We start from the raw sequence: 24673 nt of genomic DNA on the forward strand, positions 1-24673 counted from the left end.
AAGTAGAGGCTCAGGCTTTTTCTTTTTTTTATTCTATTTTTTTTGTGGCAGAAGCAAAGAATAACACTTAAGGTACATCCCATACCAACTCAGATATGTCTTGCGAAGATGAGCATCACAGTGGACACGGGGGCCATGGCAACCACAATCACGACCACGATCATAGTCACGTAGCACCTATCCCTACGTCGTCATCACAATCACTCAATTCAAAAATAGATACATTTAAAGTGTCAGGATTGAACATGGCAAATCCACCCGATGATCTTGCCAAAATATTCAAATCACCAACCAACAAGTATGAAATACGTCCTACGATCAAATCAGACTGTGACGAACAGCTCATCATAAACATTCCATTCTTGAATGGAAGTGTGAAATTGTACTCGTTAATACTTCGCACCAATGGCAATTCCTACTGCCCCAAGACCATCAAGTTGTTTAAAAACGACAAAATGATTGATTTTGACAACATAGAGCTGAAGAAACCTGTACAAACACTCACTCATCCTCAAGTCGGTATTGCTGATGATGTTGATGAATCAGAGGTAACTGTCGAATCCGACAATGATTTTGTGGAGCATTTTCTTCAAAGGCATAAGTTTACTGGAGTGCAGCAGTTGACCATTTTCGTTTCCGATATATATGATGAAGGCGAAGACCAGTGTCGTTTCCATTCGATTGAATTGAGGGGAGAGTTTACTGAATTGAATAAAGATCCAGTGGTTACGATTTATGAACTGGCTGCCAACCCTGCTGATCACAAGAATTTGACATCAGCAGAGTATCAAAATAACATCCAATTTGGTAGCTAGAGGGGATGTGTGTAGTGGAGCAATTGTGTGTTTGGTGCACCCTCTTGTTTTGTAGATATTGCTTTGCAAAAATTACCCTCGGTCGGGACCAATCCACACCTCGCTCTTTTATTTTTTTTTTTTCTTTTTTTTTTTTTTTGCTTCACCCAAATGCATCCGGGGCACTCTCGATCCAATCACTGTGTAAACAAAAATATTATAGTATATTTTCCACAGTTTTTCCCACGTTCTTTCGTTTGTTCTTCTTTTTTTTTACAATCTTTTCAAGTTACAACATCTTTAAAAGAACAATACACTCAATTGATATCTAGAATGCCAAAGTTAGTTTTAATTAGACACGGTCAATCCGATTGGAACGAGAAAAACTTGTTCACCGGTTGGGTTGACGTTAAATTGTCAGAAACTGGTAGAAAAGAAGCCAAGAGAGCTGGTGAATTGATCAAGGAGGCCGGTATCAAAGGTGACATTTTGCACACCTCACTTTTATCCAGAGCCATTCAAACTGCAGACATTGCTTTGGAAGAAGCTGACCAATTGTGGTTGCCAGTCAAGAGATCATGGAGATTGAATGAAAGACACTATGGTGACTTGCAAGGTAAGAACAAGGCTGAAACTTTGGAACAATACGGTAAGGAGAAGTTCCAAACTTGGAGAAGATCTTTTGATGTTCCACCACCACCAATTTCCCCAGACAACAAGTACTCACAAGTCGGTGAAAGAAGATATGCTGATCTTGACCCAGCAGTCGTTCCACATACGGAGTCATTGAAATTGGTCATTGACAGATTGATTCCATACTGGCAAGATTCAATTGCTGCCGATTTGTTGGAAGGAAAGGTTGTTATCGTTGCTGCTCACGGTAACTCCTTGAGAGCTTTGGTCAAGCACTTGGACAACATTTCCGATGAAGAAATTGCTGGATTGAACATTCCAACTGGTATCCCATTGGTTTATGAATTGGATGACAACTTGAAACCTACCAAGCCAGCCTACTATTTGGACCCAGAAGCTGCTGCCGCTGGTGCTGCTGCCGTTGCAGCTCAAGGTAGCAAGAAGTAAACAGCGTATAGAGAGCCATAGTAGTACATTTAAAGTGCATTAAAACTTGTAGTTTGAACAACAGTAAAAGGGAGCGCTTGGCGCAAAAGAAAAAAGTAAAATAAAAAAAAAAAAAAACACAGTGGTAGATCTTGTAAACTCCCAAACGTTCTTTGAAAAAGCCAATTGCAATTGTTGGAGAAGCAACATCCGTTTTACTTCAATTCCCATTGATACTATACACAGATGTCAATGTTTGGAAACAACAACTCGTCCAACAATCAAGGCGGTGCGTTCGGTGGAAGTGGCAGCAACAACAACAACAACAACAACAACAACAACAACAATAACAACTCATCACAAGGCAATAATGCATTTGGTTTCGGATCCAACAATTCCAATGCCAATACAAGTGCATTTGGGCTGACTAATAAACCTGCAGGTGGTTTTACATTCGGAGCTGGTTCCAGCAATCAACAAGCGCAATCGACCTCAAGTCCATTTAACTCATCCAAACCTACCGGATCTGGATTCTCATTTGGTGCAAGTACCGACGCAAATAAGAGCCAAACGACATCCGGCCAGTCTTCTCTCTTTGGACACTCTGGGCCCAATCCCACCACTCTGAACTCCGGTGGATTCACTTTTGGCAAAAAGGACGAATCACCAGCAGCGGCAGCACCAGCACCAGCATCTACAGGAGGAGCAAGTGGTCTCTTCAATTCAAGCAAACCAGCGCAATCAACTACATCACAAGGCACTACACCAAGCTTTGGCGGTTTTGGCGCTCAATCACTGACTGGGTCTCCTAGTGCCTTCAGTGGTGCGTTTGGTCAAAAGAAGGATGGTGATGAGCAAAAAAAGCCAGCTTTTGGTTTTGGTGCCACGTCCAATGCCGGTCTGACTTCTTTCGGCTCTAGTCAACCACAATCGACGTCATTATTTGGCGCAAAGAAAGATGACTCTTCTGCTGCTACCAGTGCGAGCGGCACCAACACTCAAGCAACAACTTTAGGACAGCCTAAAGCTAGTGCTATTTTTGGAAACGTTGAAACAGAAAAGAGGGTTCACTCTCCAACGCCACCAAGTGGCACTGCCTCACCAAACCCTGCGGCAAGTGCGCCATTTAGTTTCGGTGCCAAGAAGGACGAAGCTACAAATAAACCTGCATTTGGCTTTGGTTCCAAAAGCGATGCAACAACTACACCTGCATCGGGATCATTGTTTGGATCAAAAGCCGACAATGCTTCCAGTAAGCCTACTGGAGGTTTTTCTTTTGGAGCTACAAAAGACGATGGTGCAAATAAACCAGCCGGAGGTTTCTCATTTGGTGCTAAAAAGGATGATGAAAAGGATAAACCTGCAGGAGGATTCCTGTTTGGTGCTAAGAAGGACGAAGAGAAAGATAAACCGGCAGGAGGATTCTCGTTTGGTGCTAAGAAGGATGATGAAAAAGATAAACCTGCAGGAGGATTCTCATTTGGTGCTAAGAAGGATGACGACAAGGATAAACCTGCAGGTGGCTTTAGCTTTGGTGCAAAGAAAGATGACAACGAATCTAAGAAGGAGACTGGCACTGCCAATGTTGCTGCACCTTCTGCTTCAACAAGCACGTCCACAACCACTGCTGACCCATCACAACCTAATTTGAAACCCACCAAAATCCAGCCAATTGCGGTTTCCATAGACAATAAGAACTTGGATGATTTGATTTTGAAGTGGTCTAAACAATTGAGCTCAACTGCCAAATTGTTCAACACGTATACCGATAAGGTTAAGTCATGGGACTTGAAATTGGTGGAAAGCGGGGATGCAATCACCAAGTTGAATCAAGAGTCGATAGAGGTGCAAGCATTGGAGTCCAAGATTGATCAGCAGCTCCAATTTGTTGAGAATCAACAAGATGAGTTGGAGAAAGTGTTGGACAATTATGAGCTGCAGACCGATATCTTGTTGAATAATCTTGATCTCAGTAGTAATTCGGGTGCAACGACTACAAGTGTTGGTGTTCCGGCAATCACTGGAGATGCCAACAGAAGCACAGCCACCGCTGGTGCAAGTGGATCAAGCTCTGCATTGTCTACGCGTGACGATACACAACAGCAACGCCAACATCAACAGCAACAATCCCTTGTGCCCACGACCGTCAGTTTGACTGACAAATTACGTGAAAAGGCGTACTATAATGCTGAACTCTTGGATGAGAGGTTGGACACATTGGGCGACAACTTGAATACATTGATAGCGGAGGTTAATTCAATAAGCAACACTTTTAACAAAAGTTTAGCTAAGAACCTTAGTCCGCCAGGTGGTAGGACAGAAGGAGAAGGCAATGATAAGAAGGGTCAAGTTAATAATCAAAACTACGATAATGCAATTGAAGAGATTATTCAATTGTTGAATCTTCATTTGGAGAATTTGAAGTTTATTGAGAACGCAGAAGCTGCTTTAAAGAAGAAACTTGCAAAGGCAAGACGAAGTGAATAGTGAGATAGTTTGTTCATACAGTAGATGAGAAGATTGTGATATGTTTGAAGCAGGTTATCAAGACTGCTTCTTTTGGGCTCACTCCTGTAGCATCAGGTGGGAGTAACTATGCAGAGGAAGAAGCTATGTAGAGAGACAGAGACATTTAGAGGCAACTGCTGTGGAAAGAAAGGAAAAACATACTTCTAGTGTTAAAGCATGTGATAAATCCTGTATTTATGATATTAGCGAAATGAATGAAGTAGAGCTATATTCACTGACAAAGTTTTGTAACTAATTTTTATCTCCATGTTGTGTGAAAGATGGTGGGGTAGCAAAAAACTAAACAAAATAAAAACAACAAAGTTTGCGCTGTGTGCTCAATAAAAGCTTTCATGTGTTATTTAGATGGTTAGTTGGGGATAGATTATACTACTCTCTTTATAACATATGATCATGTGACGAGCACATACATAAACATAGCTCTATAAGTTCCAAAGTATTCAATCAGGAGAGTTTCTTGAGCAATTGACCTCTTACTCTTGTGGTGACCGTGGTCCTATATACACCCTATTTACCCAAATTGGTGAAATCAAAATGAATTTAACCAACTTTGCATAAAATTATTTTGTTTTTTTTTTGTTTTTTTTTTGTTTTTGTTTTTTATATTGTTTCCCTTTTTCTCCTCAATCTATTTATCTATAAATAATCCAATCTTCTCTATTACTTGTAAAATTGACTTTGCCTGCCCTATCTCCCCTTCTTGCAAGGCCTTTTGAATACACTTTTGAGGAAGTTTAAACACAAGGATTGTACTCACGCGGATCTAGTCACACGCAATTGAGAGCGCTCCAACCACTTTTATCACAGAAAAGAAAAGAAAAACAAAATAAATAAAAAAATACGAAACGAAACGAAACGAAATTAATTACCGAGGAATATCTCAAGTGAAAGTGATCTATAACATCTTCTTTTCAAAGACACCATTCACATCTGGTTTTTTTGTCTCCTGTATAAGCGAAGCGTAATATTCAAAAAACCCCAAACCTACAAAACTAGTCACAAACATTATCAATCATGGGCAGTCCACTTTTCCTCCTCCTTGATCTTTTGAAAGACCCAGACACATCCAACAAGATTGTCTTGCAAATGGCTTGGTCTCAAGTCAAGGCAATTGGTATTGGAAAAGTCCTCGCAGCGTTATTGAGTGCATTGACAGTTGGAGTCTCCTCATTCATCAGAATCCCCCAAATTCGTAAATTGTTGATCAAAACTGAAGCCGATCGTGTTCGTGTTGCAAATGGATTATCATTGCAAAGTTTGACAATTGATACATTGAACAGCTTGATTCATGTATCTTTCAATTCTCACAATAATATACCATTTATCAATTACGGGGAGAGTTTACTTTTGGGTATACAAAATGCCATCATCATCTTGTTGACCAAATACTACAGATTGAGAGGCAACAATGAGATTGACAATGTTGCCAAGTTGCCATTGTCCGATGCTATCAAAGAATTGGCTGATGGTTTGGCCCATCCACTCTTGATTATGGCTGGTGCCGTCATCTTTTTCACAAAGATTGCTCCATCTAGTCTCATTTCAACTTTACAAATTTTGAACATTCCAATTTCAATTATTTCAAAAATCCCGCAAATTAGGGCCAATTACAAATTACAGACTGTTAGTCATTTGAGTGATGTCGTGTTGAGAGCTAATGTACTTGGTTCAATCATTAGAGTGTACACTTCATACACCGACTACTCGACCAAGGCCAAGAGAAACAAAAACACTGTTGACGAAAAGATTTTGGTTGCTGGTTACACCACTTCCTTGATTATGAATTCTATCTTGTTGGGACAGTCAATTGTTTACGACAAGTTGGGTAAAGGCAACCGCGTCAAGGACGATGAAACCAAAAGAGATTAAGTATAGATGTTATGTAAGTTACGTACTTGAAATTGACAATAATGATGACCTCTCGTAATGTAGCTCTACGTTTGATTCTATAAGCACACGATATTCAGCACATATCATCTCCGCGGCAGTACAGCAAAACAAAAAAAAATAAAAAAAATATTAATCGTACGAACTAATCTATGCACCACAGTAAACTCTTTTGCTACTTCTACAACAGCAACAACACAACAGAGCCATGGGTAACCAACCTAGCGCACCCAAGATAACGGACCAAGACAGAGCTATATTCCAGCTCAAGCAACAGCGGGACAAGATAAAACAACATCAGCGTAAACTATCCATCATCTGCAACAAACAAACCGAATTGGCCAAACGGGCAATCGCCAATAATCAACCACAACGGGCCAAATTCTACCTACGATGCAAAAAGAATCAACAATCAACAATCAACAAGACTTTTGAACAATTGGACAACTTGGAAAAATTGATCGGAACGATAGAGTACAAGTTGATTGAGAAGGATGTGATGTATGGACTACAACAGGGAAATCAAGTTTTGAAACAGTTGAACAATGAGATGAGTGTGGAGAAGATTGATAAGATTATGGATGATTTGGAGGAGGAGAAGTTGAAAGAGGAAGAGATTAGTCAGACTTTAGGGTTGGGGTCTGGGTTGAGTCGAGTTGATGAAGATGCGATTGAGCAGGAGTTTGCCAAATTGGATCGAGAAATTCATCCCGGTGAGAAGATCAAGGCGAAAGAGAAGAAAGGGGAGGAAGATGGTAAGGTTGATTTGCCTGATGCTCCAACAGATCGCATATTGCCAAATGCGCCTAGTACATTGGAGGATAATGAAGCACCCGTGGTCGAGAGAGCAAAACTGCCGAAAGCTAATCAACAAATTGCAATATAGAATCTGTACGTTACTTTTATTGACAGTATATACATAGATCAATCTTTATACAAGGTTGCTTCATCATAAAAATCTGTTACACTTGTAACCAGTCCAAAAACTCTGGTGTAAAGTAACTAATAATCAATCTCGCACCTGCTCTTAAAAACCCCTGATGTGCTTCAAATGCAATGCCTTTCAAATCAACAATACCCTTTTCAGCAGCAGCATGCAACATGGCATATTCACCACTGACATGATACGCGCAGATTGGATAATCACGGCATACTCTGCTTGCATCACTAATGATATCCAAATAGAAAGTAGATGGTTTCACAATAACTGCATCGGCTCCCTCCTCCATGTCTCTCAACAATGCTCTTCTTGCCAATCCCGATCCTGCTGGTGGTAATTGATATGCTTTTCTGTCACCGTGACTAGGTGCACTCCCAGCTGCATCCCTAAATGGACCATACAAGTTTCCAGAAAACTTGGCAGCATATGACATGACAAGACACTTGTTTGCCAAACCGGCCTTGATCAAGCCAGCTTTAATATCTTTGATCCTTCCATCCATCATATCCGAAGGAGCCACACAGTTGGCTCCAGCTTTAGCATAGTTGACTGCAACAGCGGCAATACGTTTGACTGAAGGTTCAGGTTTCAATGACCCGTCCTCATTCAAAATCCCACAGTGGCCGTGACTCGTGTACTCACAGAGACAAACATCACACATGATGAATAAATCAGGGAAATTCGACTTCAATAACTTGATGCTGGCAATAACCGGTCCATCTGGATCATCAGCGGCAGTACCAACTTCATCCTTAACACCAGGCTTCAAGGGAACACCAAACAAAATGACGGCGCGTAATCCTTTTTTGACCAAGGACTCCACATATGGGATCAACTTGTTTACTCCAAACCGTTTGATATTGGGCAACGATGGAATATCACTCTCTTCATCTGGGTCATCAGTTACAAAAAGAGGGAATATGAACATGTTTTTCATGAGTTGTCTCTCTTGTTGCCATTCTCGTGATAATGCATGGTTGTATCCACCTTGAAGGACAGACTTGACTGAGTATTCTGTAGTCTCGAGAAATTCCGCTTGATGAACCATTTGGAGAAAGGGGGGGTGGGGGTGGGGCGGATTAGTTGATGTTGTAGAATAGAGTGGATGGATAATTAAATAATGGGGAGGGGGGGGGATAAGGAAAATAAGAGGAGTGTAATGATTGGATGATGTTGTAGCGGCTGAAAAATCTCGACCCAATTCCGGTTTTGTCATCAATTGATTTTTTTTCGATTGAATTAATTGTTGTTTTTTTTTATCAGCTTTCCATTCCGCTCTGTATTACATAAGCGCAGGAAGCTTTCTCCAATTTTTAGAGCATGTTCAAGAGTCGCCATACATAACAGCTTCAGTCGTTACTAACCACTCTCTTGGTTCAAGACTCAACTATTTAACGGATGAAGAAGATAAGCGAGCCTGAAGTATTGTTCTGGCCATCAAAAAATGTAAATTTACGATACTGTGGTAGTACCATAGTGCATCCCGGCTCAGACAGTGGGTACCTCAATCCTTTCAAGTAAGTGCAAGGATAACTAGAAGCAGCACCCGCATTGTTGTGGCTACGGCAGATAAAATGGTATTGGCTTGTTTGTTACGTCATTGTAGTATCTGTCTCGGAGTTAACAACTAGACTTCTTTAAAAAATTGTCGCTAAAAATTACACGATTCGTATGGGGTCATGAACTCAGTGTTACGAGTGGTGAGCAAGACTGGAGCCCATTCCACCCCTCTGTTCAGTGCTTGGCGAGGCTGATTTACTGGCCCGTAAACTCATCCGAAGTTGTGCCGTATACACCCGATGTCATCCCCCACCGTCCCCCCCCCTGTCGTTTCCTTTCGTTTCGTTTTTGCAACAGAAAGTTACAAAATTAAACAATAAGAGAAAAAAGAAAAATTGAAAAAAAAAAAAAAAAAAAAAAAGAAATGACGCTTCCGTCGCCTCAAATGTCAAACGACCAGCTGAAAAGTTAATTGAACCAGGGTCAAACTGGGAAACAGATTCACAGAACATCGTCATATACGCTGACGAGGAAGTTGAGCGAGGGCTACTCTGCTCTTTTCACTTTCACTTACCGCGTTACAAATGAAAAAGAACGCTCGTGCGCTCAGCCCGATTGATCGCACACTCACTTTGCGTAACAAAAGATAAAAAATAAATCCTTATTGTCGGCTACATGGCCAAACTGCGGCAGCGGGAGAAGACTAGTTGAAAATTTCAAGGCTAAAGAGATACCAAGGTTTGAGTTCCAGGTCGGAGTTTTGACGCATCCAATTGCCAGGTTTTCAACTCTTTTTAGTGGTCGCGCTGAAAACCGGGTTTCAATCGGTTGTTGCAGGATATCTGGGCAAAAGCACAATCAACTTGCAAGCAAGATGCACCCAATCGAGGGACGGTATATTACCTTCCTTTGTTTTCTTCCTTCATCTCACGAATTGGCAATTTCTGAGCCACAAAAAGTTCTTATTGTAGCCACGATATCTGCACCAATCAAACCTACACGGGTATCACGAGTTATGCTTGAATGATAGTGACAAATCAACTCCAGATGTCATTTGTCAAGGGAAGAAGAGGCGGGATGGTAGTATAAATTTCATTTTTGGTGCAGGCGCGGTACTGGATGCAAAAATTTTACAATTTTATAGCGAAACTACTGATTGTTCCATAACTAGTGGAGAACTCACTTGGAGCAAGTACGAGAGTATGTATTGTATCTGCATTTCATAATCCTTTTCTAGCATGATGTATACGTACAAGAACAATGAAAAGTTTGACATATAAAATCTTTGTATTTCCGATTTAATGGAAAAGCGATTCATCTGTGTAATTATTGTTAAAGCTTTCACATTCCTTTAAAAAAAAAAATAAAAAAATAAAATAAAGAATTTTACAGACACACAGACAGAGAAACAGAGGGAAGCTAAATTCTCCAAATACACACACACACACACACACACAAATAATACACATACAACAACACATACCACCATTCACACGGTTTCAAAAGAGCAATTTTTTTTTTTATTACTCCTTCAAACATCATCTATTGACGCCGTTTCTGCATCTACCACCACCCACCCCACACACTCCACTCTCAAACCCTCACACGATTCATATTCCGAAGACAGCAGTATGGTAAATACCGTCAATTTACCTGCACACTTGGTGCCACAAGCGTTTATGAATCAACAAGAGGATCATAACCACAATGACTACAACCACCATCTGGATATACATCAACAACCACAGACACTGCATTACCATCCATCGAGGCAGAGTCCTCAAAAACGACAGGGGTCACACCAGTCGTCAGCTCTGTATCAGCAACAGCAGCAACTGGTACTGTACAATCCGCCCCATAATTCAAGTCAAAATTCACTTCATACAGACAGCCATCTTCACAATCATCAGCACCCAATGAAACATGCTCAGTACTCGCACTCATTACCAAGTCCACATCATCACTCACCACAAAAGCGCCCTCCTCCTCCTCAACAGCAACAACAGCAACAACAGCAACAACAGCAACAGCAACAGTATCAACCAGCATCATATACTGCGCTTGGTCTGAATCAAGTGCTGTCAACCCCTACATACCCCTCAAGGTCGTCGAGTGACTATTCTAGCTCTACGTCAAATGCCAACTATCCCTCTTTAGAACCCTCGCGTCAAAACCAACCTTGGGGATTTCAAGATGAGCAAATGTCGACAGTAGAGCCTAACGTAAATGGTAACCATGCGGTGCTCCAGCTGTATCAGACTAACCAGCATCCAATGCCAACACAATCGCAATCCTATTACATGAATCACGGTACTAATAATCAAAATTATACACAAAATTTGAACCAGAGGACAGGGAGTTTACCACAATTTGACGGATATGCTCAGTCTAGGTATGGTAATGATTATGATCTGACTGCTCCGTATGCTTCACATCCAAACAAATCAGCACTGTCATTGTCATACGATACTGGGTACCAGTCGCAAGGAAGGGCCGGTGGTGCAAATGTTCCTTATCCCACTGACACTCGCACATCTCAATATCCACCACAATACCCTACTATCCACGAGCAATCAGAGCAAAATGTACCTTCACTCAAGACACGAAAGGCTCCCACAACGAACTTACCACCCATACAAACTGATATAATGAACACTTATGCTGATAACAGAAGGATCGTTTCCTCTCCACATCTGCAGTTTTCTCCACGTCCGGTAACTCAAGATGCAAGAACAAAGTCATTGTCCAGTACATCAAGGGCCAAAGCTGTGCAACAGCAAGTTCAACTCAATCAACAACATAACCACCCCGATCCGTCTGGTAACAACCCTCGTCCATTATCCGGTGATAGAGCAGGTTCTTCAACGTCGTTGCACCACACTTTTTCGTTATCATCAAAATCGCGTTCGTTTAGCTCCCTTAGTAAGTTTTCATCATCGTTGTCGACAAAAAAGCTCAATTCATCTTCATCGTTGAATAAGAGCGATAGAACAAGCAATGCCAGTTCAAAAACTATGGTTCCTGTGCATGTGGGCCCAAAGGCGGCCGTAATCTACCCAGCAATATTATCCGAAGTAGCCAAGGTATTCAAGGAAGCCATAATCTTAACAATCAATACAAAAGATGGCTTGGAATATCATGATACTTTTACTGGAAAAATGGCCGTTGATATATTATGCCGTATTATCAAGACAAATGATCGAAATTTGGCCCTCTTGTTGGGGAGGACGTTGGATGCGCAAAAGTTTTTCCATGATGTCACATATAACCATCGTTTGCGAGATTCAGTTCACGAAGTTTATGCGTTTTCTCATATCTACAATGATGTTGAGTTTTACAATGAAGATGGGTCAACAAGCAATGGGAACAATAGTAATGCACCTTCCAAGCATGGTTCATTTAGCGATAGTCTCCAGTTGCAACAAGCTATTCAAGACAACTTTTTGGCCCAGCAGCTTCCACAGCATGTGAACCAGTCATCATCTGCCGAGTACATGAATTCCGGTCCACAAGTTAACAACAGGTTAAGCGGGGGTAATAATGCATCATCGGTGGCTGGGAAGAAACTTAGTGCGTCACAGCAAACTGGAGTCAATGGTGTTTTCACAATCTTGACCGATTGTTATTCACCAACATGCAGTAGAAGTCAACTTTGTTATAGTATTGCTTGTCCTAGAAGGTTGGAGCAGCAAGCTAGGCTCAATATGAAACCACAAGGAGGGTTGAAAAGAGCAGTTTCGAGGCTTTCTTTACATGACCAAGAGGAAAATGAAACTTTGTGGCACAAGACTGTCCCCCAATCAGTGTTGGAGAAACTAGACAAGCATGAAAAGACGAGACAAGAGTTGATTTATGAATTCATTTACACAGAGCGTGATTACGTGAAGGACTTGGAGTTTATGACTGATTTTTACATTATGCCATTAAGGAACCCGGCTAATAATATAATCCCGGAGAACCAGAGGGAGATTTTTATCCAAACTGTGTTTGGTGGAGTTGGAGATTTGTTAAGATTGGGCAAGAGTTTTAGCGACGCATTGACAAAGAGACAACAACAGCAGAAGCCAGTAGTTGAGACCATTGGCGATGTGTTCTTGGACCATGTTGGTAACTTTGAACCATTCATTAGGTATTCAGGAAATAAAGTGTTTGCCACTTTTGAACATGAACGCCAGCAACAAGTGAATATAAAGTATGCTCGTTTTCTTGATGCCATTGAGAGGAAACCTGAATCGAGAAGGCAGGACTTGTCATCTTTTTTGATAAAAGGTGTGCAAAGACCAGCGAGATACCAGTTGTTATTGGCGGGGATCTTGAAGCATACGAAACCAGAGAGTCCCGATTACAAGTACCTTGTGAAGGCAAAGGAAGTCATTGAGGCGCTTTTAGTGAAGATTAATATCCAAACTGGTGAAAGCACCGATCGTCATAAAATCATGGTTTTGCATAGACTCTTGGGCAAGCAAACTTTGGAAAACAAGTTTAATTTCAAATTGTCCTATAATAATCGGATTTTGTATCAAGTTACGCTAAACCGAAAGCGTGATAATGAAAAGATTGATTTATACTTGTTTGAACATGCATTGTTGTTGGTGAAGCATAAAATGCAAAATAAGCGTGAACAACACAAGGTGTTTGAGAAACCCATATTGTTGCCATTGTTGTTTGTCAATAGCGGATTTGAAGCTCCAACAAGCAGAACATTGATGAACTTTAGGTATAATGTCTCGCTTGTTTCCGACACCAGCTTGAAAAACCAGCGAACTGAAAGTAGTAATTACATTGGAAACACATTGTCATCAAACAATACCAACAAGTTTCAGTTGAATTTTCTTGGATTGGGACGGAACCAAGTGCATGCCTCGTTGTTTGCCGAAGATCTGACAATACAAAGTCAAGTATTGCTGCAAATTGCACAACAGCAAAGGAAACTCATCGACGCTAATGATTTGTTTTCAATGAGTAAGTACGAAACAAGAAGATTTGCCGGTAATAACAAAATCAACTGTGCTGTGCCTTGTTATGGTGGAAAGAAGTTGTTGTACGGTACTGATTCTGGAGTATGGGTGAGCACTGTTCGGTCAATCAGTGCCACGTCGAATGAAAAAATCTGCTCTGATCCGACATTGGTTATTTCAAAACCTTATGTGACACAAATTGAGGTTTTGGTGCAATATTCGAAGTTGTTGGTTTTGAGCGATAAGGTATTGTATGAGTTTGACCTTGCATGCACTGATTCGTTGGATCATGTGAAAAACACTAAACTGGGTAAATTGATTATGACACACATTTCATTTTTCAAAGTTGGTGTTTGCGATGGGAAGTTGCTCATCATTGGTGCAAAGACTGGCTCGCAACATGCCATTTGTATATTTGAGCCAATTAATCCATTTGATCCCAAACAAAAGAATCGAAACAAGAATAAGATTGAAATACAAGAGATTCAATTTACATCTGACCCAATTTCGATTTCATTCATGAAGAGTAAATTGTGTATTGGATGTACCAAAGGCTTTGAGATTTTATCGCTCCAATTGGGTACAAAGGAACCAATTTTGGATGAGGCTGATCCATCATTAGACTTTGCAACTCAACGAGAATCGGTTACACCATTGGCAATTTACCGACTAGGCAGAGATGTGTTGCTTTGTTATTCGGAATTTGTGTTTTTGATCAACAAGAATGGCTGGAGGACAAACCACGACTGGGGGATTTTTTGGGAAGGCACGCCGCAGAATGTGGCATTATTCTTTCCATATCTTATGTCGTTTGAACCGGGGTTTATTGAAATTAGAGATTTACATACAACAAACCTTGTGCGGGCATTGGTGGGGGAGAATATCCGATTCTTGCATTCGAATGAGCATGAAGCAATGTTTGCGTGTGAAGAAAAGGGCTACGATATAATTATCTCCATTGATTTCTTGAATTTGAAACCGAAATCGCCAAATAGTTGATGAACTGAGGAGGGGAAGAAGAAATGTTTTCAAGTAAATAGTTTATGAATAAAAATAAAAAAAAAAAGTAAAGTATTAAGCGAGTTCTGCGAATAATGACAATGCATCTCTATTCTATAAATGGTACTACTGGATGTACTGCAATTTTGGAAATCAAAATGATACGACGACTCTCTGTGTAACTTCATAAACTTTGGTATGAATGATGCTTTGAATGTACAACTTGAGCCAATCCAACCGTCTTTTTCTCCAAATTGACTGAAAGATACGCACATTTCAAGAAATCATCTCCCAAAATAGTATTTCCATAAGCATTATCCGTAGTTGGGAAAATCGACAACCCACAATGATTCTTTGCGTGGTCAGGAACACGATTCTTGATATTCTTTAAGCGATAAACAAAATAAGATACTGGAGTCTGAATGGTGGTGTCATTTGCAAAATTGAAGCTTTGAATCTCACTATGTTTCTTGCCTTGCAACTTGCAATCGACAATGTAAACTCACAAGTCATTCGAATAAGATCCGTTCAAGGCATCTGAAATACCTTGGACGATGCTTGTTGGCAAGTACGAGTACCTGGATCCCGAATTGATATAAGTGTCCGTATCGTTTTGGAACTCTTTATCGTGCAATGATACCGATTTTAATGGCACGCTCAATTTGTTAGAAGTGACGCTATATGTGGTCAAGTTTCCCGAGTATTTGCTCCTCATCATTTCCCCCCCAAATAAAATCGTACCTGATTTCCTCTTCTTTTCAGGCAAGTATATTGAATAAGCGGCTTTACCAATTATGCCCTGGTTTTTCAAATTGTATACAAACCCATCATAATTGGAATTAGCTGCCGCTGTAGCTTCACCAAATCCCACACCGACTCCCAAGACCCCCATCGGCGCAGAGGTTTTATTGACAACAGCAAATTGTTGTTTGTAGATGCTCCTTTTGTTTCCAAAATAAATTGAATCTTGAACGTATTTGCCAGAAGCTATAGTTCCATCAGGGTACTCAATTTCAAATGATGTATTCAATCTTGATGCAGTTTTCGACTTCTCAACCGAGTACACTCCTTCGCTCCTACATGTAGGAGCCGTCAAGACATTCAGCATTGTCACTTGCCCCCCCCCCCCCCCCTTTTCTCACCCTATACCATTTTTTTTTGCAACCCCCCTTCCCCACCACCACCACAAGTCACTGGACCCAGTATCAATGACAGCCTTGACATTGTTTTGCTTGGGTCCAAACTTGATCTGAGTGGTGTAGAAACTTTTCCTATGTTTCAAATCGGCTTTGATGTAATCTCTCTTGAACTTAGCCACGTCATTATCATTGTAATCACGGTATGTGACTTCGAAATCCATTGGGAGCACCTTGTTCAGGTTGGTGGGGACAACAGCACCTTGACATTGAAGCATATACAATGTCGTCATCAAAACGAATTGAATAGTAGTGATTATGACCATTGTAGACATCAGTTGCTTCTTGATTGTGAAAGCTTATGGCAATCAAGGGAGGGAGGGGGGGGAGGTGAGTTTGACAACTCCTTATATATGTTAACAGAGCATAAAGGATCCGACTCTGATTGCCTCCCATCACACAACCGCAGGACCTGCCCAGTCATTACACCTCTGTAGCTGACCCTGTCATATCCTGTAACACTGACCCCTCGCTTCCATGAATCAGTTCCAACCATACAACCTATGCCATTCTGTATCCAAAAATAGATTCTTGGCAGTAAATGAGATTTTAATAAGTCATATTAGTTGCGTATAGTTTCGGCACAAACTGCAAGAAAGTGGAGACCTTATACAAGGTACGTCTGGGGATCATAACCACTTCATCTGCAGACTTCTCCCTTGTATTTGTTTCTCGTATGTTACTTTGTTTCAATTCTTTGTGCTGCCGACCTCTAAGACTGACATTTTGATTCAGAGTCAGGTTGTGCATATAGTTGCGGGGGGATGCAAAAGAAAAAAAAATTACGCGTTTCCAGTCTCCAGTTTCCTCAACATTATTAGTACTGAAGAATAAGAGACGGTCAATTTAGAAGCGTGTTGGATATGTAGATAATACAAACACTCTTCCTCACTCCTGAACTCCTCTCTCTATGTGTTGCACTTTTCCTCTCTTGTTTGAAACTTTGTAACTTTGTAACTTGTCTGTCTGTCTGTCTGTCTGTCTTGCTCTTCTTTCTCTTCTTTCTCTTCTTTCTCTCTCTGTTGTCTCTTTCTTTGAAAATGTGAAATTTTTTAATTTTTTTTTTTTTCTGTCTGCGTAAACAACATCCATCAGAAAGTCTCTCGACAACCACTCTCTCCATTACTTTGAAAACCAGTTTGCAGCATCAAACACAAGACTTTATACCTTCTAGCCGAGTTATCCCATCACTAATACCAACCAAATACAAAAGAGTGTTTCACAGGGTCAACTAGAGACAATGACAGGATCCATTTTTACGCAAAAGGCAACTGAGAATTTAATTCAAATTGGTGTTCCATCAATTGAACGTCCATTTGGAATATATTTATGGCCCATTTTCAACAAGGTATTTGAGTTGGTCATTGGATACCCAGCTGATGATTTCGAGTTTATTTACCACAAGACGTTTTTAGCTAATGGTTACCATGCCATAAGTATAATTATTGTTTATTATATTGTCATTTTTGGAGGAAGGGAAATCATCAACAGGTTTAAGTTGCCAGCTTTGAAGTTGAACTTTTTGTTCCAGTTGCACAACATTGTTCTTACCTTGTTGTCGTTGAGTTTGTTGTTGTTGTGTATTGAACAATTGGTGCCAATGTTGTATCATCATGGATTGTTTTACGCTATTTGTGACAAGGGTGCATTTACTCAGAAATTGGTTACTTTGTACTACTTGAACTATTTAACCAAGTTTTTGGAATTGATTGATACCGTGTTTTTGGTGTTGAAGAAGAAGAAGTTGTTGTTTTTGCACACTTATCACCATGGAGCCACTGCCTTGTTGTGCTATACTCAATTGACTGGCTCAACTTCCGTGGAATGGGTGCCAATTACTTTGAATTTAGCTGTGCACGTTGTCATGTACTGGTACTACTTCCTTAGTGCTAGAGGCATCAGAGTATGGTGGAAGGAATGGGTGACAAGATTCCAAATTATCCAATTTGTTCTTGATTTAGGTTTTGTTTATTTCGCAACTTACACTCACTATGCATTTTCTTATTTCCCAAGTTTACCACACTTTGGAGATTGTCATGGAAGTGAATTGGCTGCTGCTTATGGATACTTGATCTTGTCTTCGTACTTGGTTTTGTTTATCAGTTTCTACATTAAGGTGTACAAGAGTAAAGGTGGCAAGAAGCCAGTCAAGGTGGATGAAGTTGCTAAAGCTGCTGACGATGCCGTTAGTAGTGGTACTAGCTCTGGTGTTGATACCGGTGCCAGAAAAGTCAAACCAAGAAAAGCTTGATTGAAGCCATGGCCATCTTGTGTGAGGGAGAGATGATCGGATTGAATGAAGTAAAGCACTTTGGAAGTTTATGTCATGTGTACTCTAACTTTACCCAGCCCGGTTCATCCTCCGCGTTATGCATTTTTAGACTTTCATAATTATAAATAGATTGTTTTTTTGTTTGTTTTTTTTTTTGTTAATAATAAGTTGGATTGAGACAAAATGGAGAGTTGCTGAGTAACAACTCCTTTTACAAATGTTAGGGGAATGCTAAGATGGCCAATTTCGATTCAAAATGAAGCAAAATATATGAATATTCACTCTTCATACAGAAAAACTCCCGAAGAAACCTTGTGAACAACTTTCATCAGTGCACCCGTAGAGCCAAACGTACCAGGACATTGCTATTGACTCTAACGATGACAATTAGTAAGGGGAGGTTTCATTCGTATTAGAGAAAAGCACGGAGCACGGAAGCAGAAGCACGGAGAATTTGCCGAAATTTGTTTTGTAAAGCTAAACTTTAAAAGAGCAAGAGATCACTATGTCTTGTACGGATTTAGGCAAATCATTTTTGGTCTAAGAAAATACGGCTTTTACGTTCGGAGATAATTGCAGATAGTAAGAACACATACGAAGTTTGTCACTCTACTGTGAGTCAGTCGCACCCTGCGCCTTGTTTCAAGCTGATTCGTAAATCACCCCGAGCGACTGCATAAGTTGTTTGGTGTTAACTCCAGCTAAGGATTTTTGTCGACGTCGCTCCCGACTTTGCGACTCCTTTTTATCCGCAAAACCTTCTCTGCCCTTTCAATGAACACACACTCGCGATCGTTTATGCATGGAAATGCTATTTCATTGCCCCCGTCTGGATTGAGAACTGTGCAAGGGGGGAAGGGGGGAAGACTGTGTGCTGCTGTTAAACGAAAGCCAAATACTACGATCCCTGGGTGTTTATTTTTCTTGCGTGTTTTCCACTTTTGAAATCTTGGCAACTTCCTAGATGATATAGTTACGAAACAAAAAGCTAAACACATTAACAAGGATACCCAAGATATGTCGTGTGCAATATAGGGGAAGTGTAGATCATACATCTAGCAGTATCGAATGATCTCATAAATAAAGGGTGGAGGGGGGAAACAGCACCCTACCCTAGTCATGCGCATTTACACGTCCGGCATCACTGGAAACTAAATAATAACCACAAAGCTTGGATGAGATAGTGATTAAGCACTTAATGTTAAGATCAGAATGATGTATTCTACACATAGTATTGTTGTTGTTGTTGTTGTTGTTGTTGCGTGAACTGCACCGGGGCTTAAATCATTGACTTTAAATCGGCAGTAAAAAAAAAATAAAAATAGCTTAAATGTTAAGAACAGCCGTTTCTATTACGTAATTGCAGCAAAGAACAAAAAACAAAACACTCTGTATCCTTTTTCTTCTGCCTATCTCACTCAATGATCCGGAGACCTTGAGTTTTGCCGCTATGAAGAGCCACAATGCTCTACGTATGTTGTACCTTACCCCAGTGTCGTGAGAGGTCAATCAAAATGAGACCCGGTTTTTATTAATTTCTCTTCCTTTATTTTATTTTCATTTTTTTTTTCTTTTGGCACTTGGTTTGAAGTTTAGCCGTATCCGAATTACCCGTATGAGAATTAGAAATAAAAAAATTCAAATAAATTGTCGTGCTTCTATGTAGTGCAGCTTAAATTAATATAATGTATGAGGCTTTAACAATAACAGCAAACACGAAAGAAAAGATACAAAATCCCTCGGAGTTAAAAAAAAAAAACAAATTTCATTGCGGTTCCAGAACGCATTCAGTAACAGAACAAAGCAAATTGTATTTGACGGAAAAGGTTAGGGTACGGGCAAGAGAAACAATAACAAACAAGCGTACGCGGCTGATGCGGATATAGAACAAGGGTAGGGTGTTTCGGAACGAATGTTGTAGAGTTTCCGTCACCCCATCATCTATGATTTCTTGACGTTGCTACCTACAGGTTGCAGAGTAATTTGATGAACATACATTGAGGGAAATTTCTTACAGGGGGGGCCGAGTGTGCAATAAGTGCGTTGTTTTAATGCGCCAGATTAAAGGTTAGGAGCGATAAATTCTCTCAGCAGTATCGCACCCCTTGCCTCCGCTTGTGCTTTAGAAGAGACGCAGATATATGAGATCATCTCTCCTATTCAATGTGGAGTGTGTTGTTTGTTGTGAATGGAATGGATGACTGTCAATCTCTGTATGTCGACTTCTTTTACTTTTGTGTGCACAAGGCTGATGCGGATAGGAAAAATATATTTCACGGAGATGAAAGAGTATAACCGGAAAACAGTTGTACTTTGGTACTGCCGTCTTTTTTTCTCTTTGCTTTTCTTCCTCTGTGTCCTTCCTCTATACACGCAAACGAGATAACAACTTCCAGTTAGGCAGGATGTAGAAATGTGTCTTCATGCTATATAGGACAAGAGCAAAACTGCGTTGTCCTCATGGTTAAGTGAAAGTTCGGTTAAGAAGAAAATAAACACCGAAGATATTTTCACGCTTAACTGCATCAGCCCCTATTTTTTTACTTTCTCATCAATCAAGAAATTTTCTCTCTCTCTCTCTCTCTCTCTCTCAGTTGCGAACACAAAACAGGACAGAAAAAAATGTTAAAGCCGATTAATATGATCTTAGTAATATTTTATTTTTTAAGACGTAAAACAGACTGTACAAAATAGTTGCGGAGACGGAAGTACAGAAACATATGATATGATATATATATATATGAAGTTCTAGGGTCCCAAAACCCGAACGTATTCTTAAATAGTTCAAAGATATTTTTAAGTTGATTTGTCATCACGAGGTTGTTGTTGAACAGATAAAGCGCTAGGTATCTCATCCAGAACCACTTGACCTCACTATTATTTTACATGTGTCTTGACAGGTGAAGCTCTGTTTTGAATCGTCAGTACACTAGCTCATCCTCAGCCAACAAGACAATTGCACATATATTATTATGTTGACTACAGTTCAACCACTTTGTACTGTTCCATCTTACACCTACAACCAAAACGCCAGCACCAGCAGCAGCAGCAGTGCAGCAGCGCCACTAACAATTGATATGACAAAATCTTCCTTACTGCGGTATTCCCTTCAGTCGTCACCATCACAACAACAACAACAACCGGGACCAGTTGTGGTGAGTGAACCAGTCTTTCAACATCGTCACTATCACCACCCGACAAGTCCATTACAGTCTCCTACTCCAACTGTCGTACCCAATTCAAACAATATGACCCATTCATCAATCACGTTGCCATCAATACACTCGCTAAACATTCCAGCTTTTCCCCATAGTGAAGAAGAGGTTTATGTCAGCAGAGCCTCGAGTATTAAATCACCACCTTTATTGATTCCAAAAGCCGATAGTGTTGGTGAATCGACCCGCGCATCATCAAGCTATAGCAGCTACACGAGTGACTCACAAATAACTGCGCCAGTCTCATCCAGCCAATCATTCAACTATACCCATATAGGATTGGTATCACCGTTTCCCACCATGACTGCTGCTGCTGCTGCTGCTGCTGGAGTTGCTGCTGCTGGAGTTGCTGCTGCTGGAGTTGCACATAACACTCAGCAAGACTCACTGGTATCCCCATCATCTCCAGCCCCCTTATCTGACCACGAGGAAGGGTATGATGGCTCCTCCTCACCAACTACTCAATCAAAAAAGATTTGGAAACCTCGCAAAAAGAGACAATGTCCAGAATGCAAACTATACTTTTCCAATTTGGCCACTCATAAATCTACTCATTTAAAACCAACCAATCGCCCATATGTTTGCGAGTACTGTCAACGTGGATTTGCTAGACCTAATGATTTATACCGCCACACCAAATGTCACTGGAAAGAAATCGGTTCAGATAAGGGCCAATTCAAATGCCCATTCAAAACCATGTCGTCGTCGTCGTCTTCTTCTTCTTCTTCGTCTTCTTCTTCGTCTTCTTCTTTTCCTTTGTCTTCTGCAAATGAAGCTGATGATGCAGCTTCTGCTGTAAAGAACAAGTTTTCAGCATTGTCAGATCACAATGATCATTGTTGCCACAGCACCGGAATCTTTTCGCGTTGTGATACGTTTAAAAACCACTTGAAAGCCATCCACTTCCAATATCCTTATGGAACAAAGAAAGATCAAAGGAATAAAGTTGCTGGTAAGTGTCGCATGTGTTTCCAAGAGTTTGAGAATGTCGACGATTGGATTCATAACCATATTGAAACTGATTCTTGTCCTCATGCTGTCAACAAGATGAAAAGAGGCTGATAGAAAATACGATAATCGAGGTTTTGTTGTGAGTCATGTATTTTAACGAGTACTGAATGATGATGACGATTATGAATGTATATGTCGCTACTTGGGTTTTATTCTCCTTATTTTATTCTTTTGTACATTAGATTTTTTTTTCATCAATGGGTTTAATAGAGGTTTTTTTTTAAGAAGAAAATAAAAAAAAAAGGAAAGAAAAATAGATACATATTGAGAGAGTTATTATCCTCCTTAAGTAACTACAATTATGTTATACAGCATGTAGGAGACATGGATTAGTTGCATATCCATCGCACCATTGTTGAAATGTTTTTTTTTAGGTTGCAACATCCATGTCCCTAATTTTGCAGCTGCAAAACGAGTGTGGAAATAAACAAACAAACGAAGAAAGTAAAAGTAAAAAAAAAACTTATTTGTAGAAGAAGAAGAAAAGATGATGATGATGATGAAGAAGATGATGATGATGATGATGATGAAGAAGAAGATGATGATGATGATGATGATGATGATGATGATGAAGAAGATGATGATGATGATGATGAAGAAGATGATGATGATGATGATGATGATGATGATGATGATGAAGATGAAGAAGAAGAAAAAAATTGCGGATATAAAAAAAAGTTTTGTTTTGTTTTTTTTTTTTGTTGTTTCTTCTTCTTTTCGGCCGAATTCTTGTACTTTTTCTCTTTTACTTTTTCTCTTTTATTTTTCTACGGGATCGGAGTTAGTGGAACTCTATATCCATCATCAAAATTGGAAGGATTACACGAGTTGCTCAAAATGATATACAAGAGAAGAAATTACCCATCATCTCCTTATCAAAGCAAGACTTGCACACCTGAAAACAAGTAACTTCTTCATTGGCAAACCTTCATGTAGAGTTTATTATTATACCACAACGTGCAAAGGGCTAACGGTTGCTTATTTTAGAACGCGTTAACGCTTATTTAGATTCTAGAACCAGTTTTACTGCTTTGTCAAGTTTATGTTGATGTTGACCAAATATTGTTCTTTCGTTTCTGCTATTAGAGCTTTGATGTACGAGTTGATGTGTTATTGATGTCCTCTATTGTAAATCAATGAGTCCCCTAACTACTACTATGGATAAAGCGGATATAAGATTTATCCTCCCCAATGCAGTAGAAGTATGTGTGAGCGATAACGACGGAGAAAGGATGTGTAGAAGTAAGTCTTTATCACATTGCTTCTTTCACTATCGTATAGTTATAGCCGCGCCAACACACAACGTTTTGTTGAGGCTGGAAGAGCAGCACACACACACACAGACCCTCACCCCAACAATTTTTATCAAACAATTTCACTTAACGGTTTTATAACCGAGGTGATATGCACGGGAAAAATTTTTTTTTTTTTAATTCCAACAGGGTGTTTCTTCTTTTCCATCACAATTCATATATATCCTCCTGCTCCCAAGACTCACTCCTATTACAAAAGATGATCTCAATCAAGTGGATACTTGCTGCACTATACCTTATTCTTTGTCACAAAACAGCCCCATTTTCTCACCCTCTTCGATTCTACTATCAATCAATAAGAGGATTAGCCCCTTCAAGATTCAAAAAGAACAAAGATGTAACCAAGTACAACTCCTTCGACCTCGGATCACCAGACAAATTATTCAAGTACGTCACATACCATACACGCGTGAGCCCCAATGAAATTGACTTGTTCATGCACAAGAACAATTCGACGTATTTTGTCGATTTGGATATCGCTAGAACTAAATTGTTAGTCCGTTTGTTGCAACAGTATTGGTGGAGTGCGTATGAAAACAAGTCAGGTGAATTTGGTAAAGAAAAGAATACGTTTAAAAATATTCCTTATACTCCATTGGGTACCGTGCAATGCCTGTTTAAGCGTCAATTGACCGTTTTTGAAAAATATGACATAAACTCCCGTGTTTTGGCTTGGGATAAGAAATGGTTGTTTGTATTGTCAACCTTCACTACATATGATCCGAAAACTAAGGGAAAGAGAATCAATGCTATTGCATTGACGAAATATGTATTCAAAAAGGGAAGAATCACAATCCCTCCAGCTGAATACTTGGAATATTGCAATTTACTCGACGAAAAGAATCGAGAAATCAATGAAAGAAATTACGAACATGTCAAGCATATGATCAACACGGGCGATTTTGATCAACTTGCTGAAGAAATCTTGCAATAAACAATTAATCATTTTCATAGAGTGTATAACAATAGAGAGATTTAGATGAGCTTTTATTTATAAATA

General features: G+C 40.0%; 11 protein-coding genes across 11 annotated transcripts; 9 read left to right on the forward strand and 2 right to left on the reverse strand. All coding sequences in view use genetic code 12, as the record gives it.

The window, feature by feature from the left end:
- Window positions 1-95: 95 nt before the first annotated feature.
- KGF57_003325 (uncharacterized protein) lies at window positions 96-815 on the forward strand (the record flags this gene model as incomplete). The annotated part of the gene is made up of 1 exon (XM_051752734.1): window positions 96-815. The coding sequence occupies one exon, from the start codon at window positions 96-98 to the stop codon at window positions 813-815; it is 720 nt and encodes a 239-aa protein (XP_051608334.1).
- Window positions 816-1127: 312 nt separating this feature from the next.
- On the forward strand, window positions 1128-1874 carry GPM1 (phosphoglycerate mutase; the record flags this gene model as incomplete). The annotated part of the gene is made up of 1 exon (XM_051752735.1): window positions 1128-1874. The coding sequence occupies one exon, from the start codon at window positions 1128-1130 to the stop codon at window positions 1872-1874; it is 747 nt and encodes a 248-aa protein (XP_051608335.1).
- A 225-nt stretch (window positions 1875-2099) lies between these two features.
- Window positions 2100-4340, forward strand: NSP1 (FG-nucleoporin; the record flags this gene model as incomplete). Its single annotated transcript, XM_051752736.1, has 1 exon — window positions 2100-4340. One exon carries the CDS (start codon window positions 2100-2102, stop codon window positions 4338-4340), a length of 2241 nt encoding a protein of 746 aa, XP_051608336.1.
- Window positions 4341-5396: 1056 nt separating this feature from the next.
- KGF57_003328 (uncharacterized protein) lies at window positions 5397-6251 on the forward strand (the record flags this gene model as incomplete). The annotated part of the gene is made up of 1 exon (XM_051752738.1): window positions 5397-6251. The coding sequence occupies one exon, from the start codon at window positions 5397-5399 to the stop codon at window positions 6249-6251; it is 855 nt and encodes a 284-aa protein (XP_051608337.1).
- Window positions 6252-6477: 226 nt separating this feature from the next.
- Window positions 6478-7155, forward strand: VPS20 (ESCRT-III subunit protein; the record flags this gene model as incomplete). The annotated part of the gene is made up of 1 exon (XM_051752739.1): window positions 6478-7155. The coding sequence occupies one exon, from the start codon at window positions 6478-6480 to the stop codon at window positions 7153-7155; it is 678 nt and encodes a 225-aa protein (XP_051608338.1).
- Window positions 7156-7231: 76 nt separating this feature from the next.
- HEM2 (porphobilinogen synthase) lies at window positions 7232-8257 on the reverse strand (the record flags this gene model as incomplete). The annotated part of the gene is made up of 1 exon (XM_051752740.1): window positions 7232-8257. One exon carries the CDS (start codon window positions 8255-8257, stop codon window positions 7232-7234), a length of 1026 nt encoding a protein of 341 aa, XP_051608339.1.
- Window positions 8258-10340: 2083 nt separating this feature from the next.
- Window positions 10341-14666, forward strand: ROM2 (Rho family guanine nucleotide exchange factor; the record flags this gene model as incomplete). The annotated part of the gene is made up of 1 exon (XM_051752741.1): window positions 10341-14666. The coding sequence occupies one exon, from the start codon at window positions 10341-10343 to the stop codon at window positions 14664-14666; it is 4326 nt and encodes a 1441-aa protein (XP_051608340.1).
- A 184-nt stretch (window positions 14667-14850) lies between these two features.
- Window positions 14851-16128, reverse strand: KGF57_003332 (uncharacterized protein; the record flags this gene model as incomplete). Its single annotated transcript, XM_051752742.1, has 3 exons — window positions 14851-15140; window positions 15213-15739; window positions 15809-16128. The coding sequence occupies 3 exons, from the start codon at window positions 16126-16128 to the stop codon at window positions 14851-14853; spliced, it is 1137 nt and encodes a 378-aa protein (XP_051608341.1).
- A 974-nt stretch (window positions 16129-17102) lies between these two features.
- On the forward strand, window positions 17103-18113 carry FEN12 (fatty acid elongase; the record flags this gene model as incomplete). The annotated part of the gene is made up of 1 exon (XM_051752743.1): window positions 17103-18113. One exon carries the CDS (start codon window positions 17103-17105, stop codon window positions 18111-18113), a length of 1011 nt encoding a protein of 336 aa, XP_051608342.1.
- Window positions 18114-21106: 2993 nt separating this feature from the next.
- On the forward strand, window positions 21107-22411 carry STP4 (Stp4p; the record flags this gene model as incomplete). Its single annotated transcript, XM_051752744.1, has 1 exon — window positions 21107-22411. The coding sequence occupies one exon, from the start codon at window positions 21107-21109 to the stop codon at window positions 22409-22411; it is 1305 nt and encodes a 434-aa protein (XP_051608343.1).
- Window positions 22412-22661: 250 nt separating this feature from the next.
- KGF57_003335 (uncharacterized protein) lies at window positions 22662-24607 on the forward strand (the record flags this gene model as incomplete). The annotated part of the gene is made up of 3 exons (XM_051752745.1): window positions 22662-22675; window positions 22765-23042; window positions 23931-24607. 3 exons carry the CDS (start codon window positions 22662-22664, stop codon window positions 24605-24607), a joined length of 969 nt encoding a protein of 322 aa, XP_051608344.1.
- Between the last annotated feature and the right edge of the window lie 66 nt (window positions 24608-24673).

Source organism: Candida theae (genome assembly GCF_024610275.1).
Source record: "Candida theae strain CBS 12239 chromosome Unknown scaffold1, whole genome shotgun sequence".
Classification (NCBI taxonomy): Eukaryota; Fungi; Ascomycota; class Pichiomycetes; order Serinales; family Debaryomycetaceae; genus Lodderomyces; species Lodderomyces theae.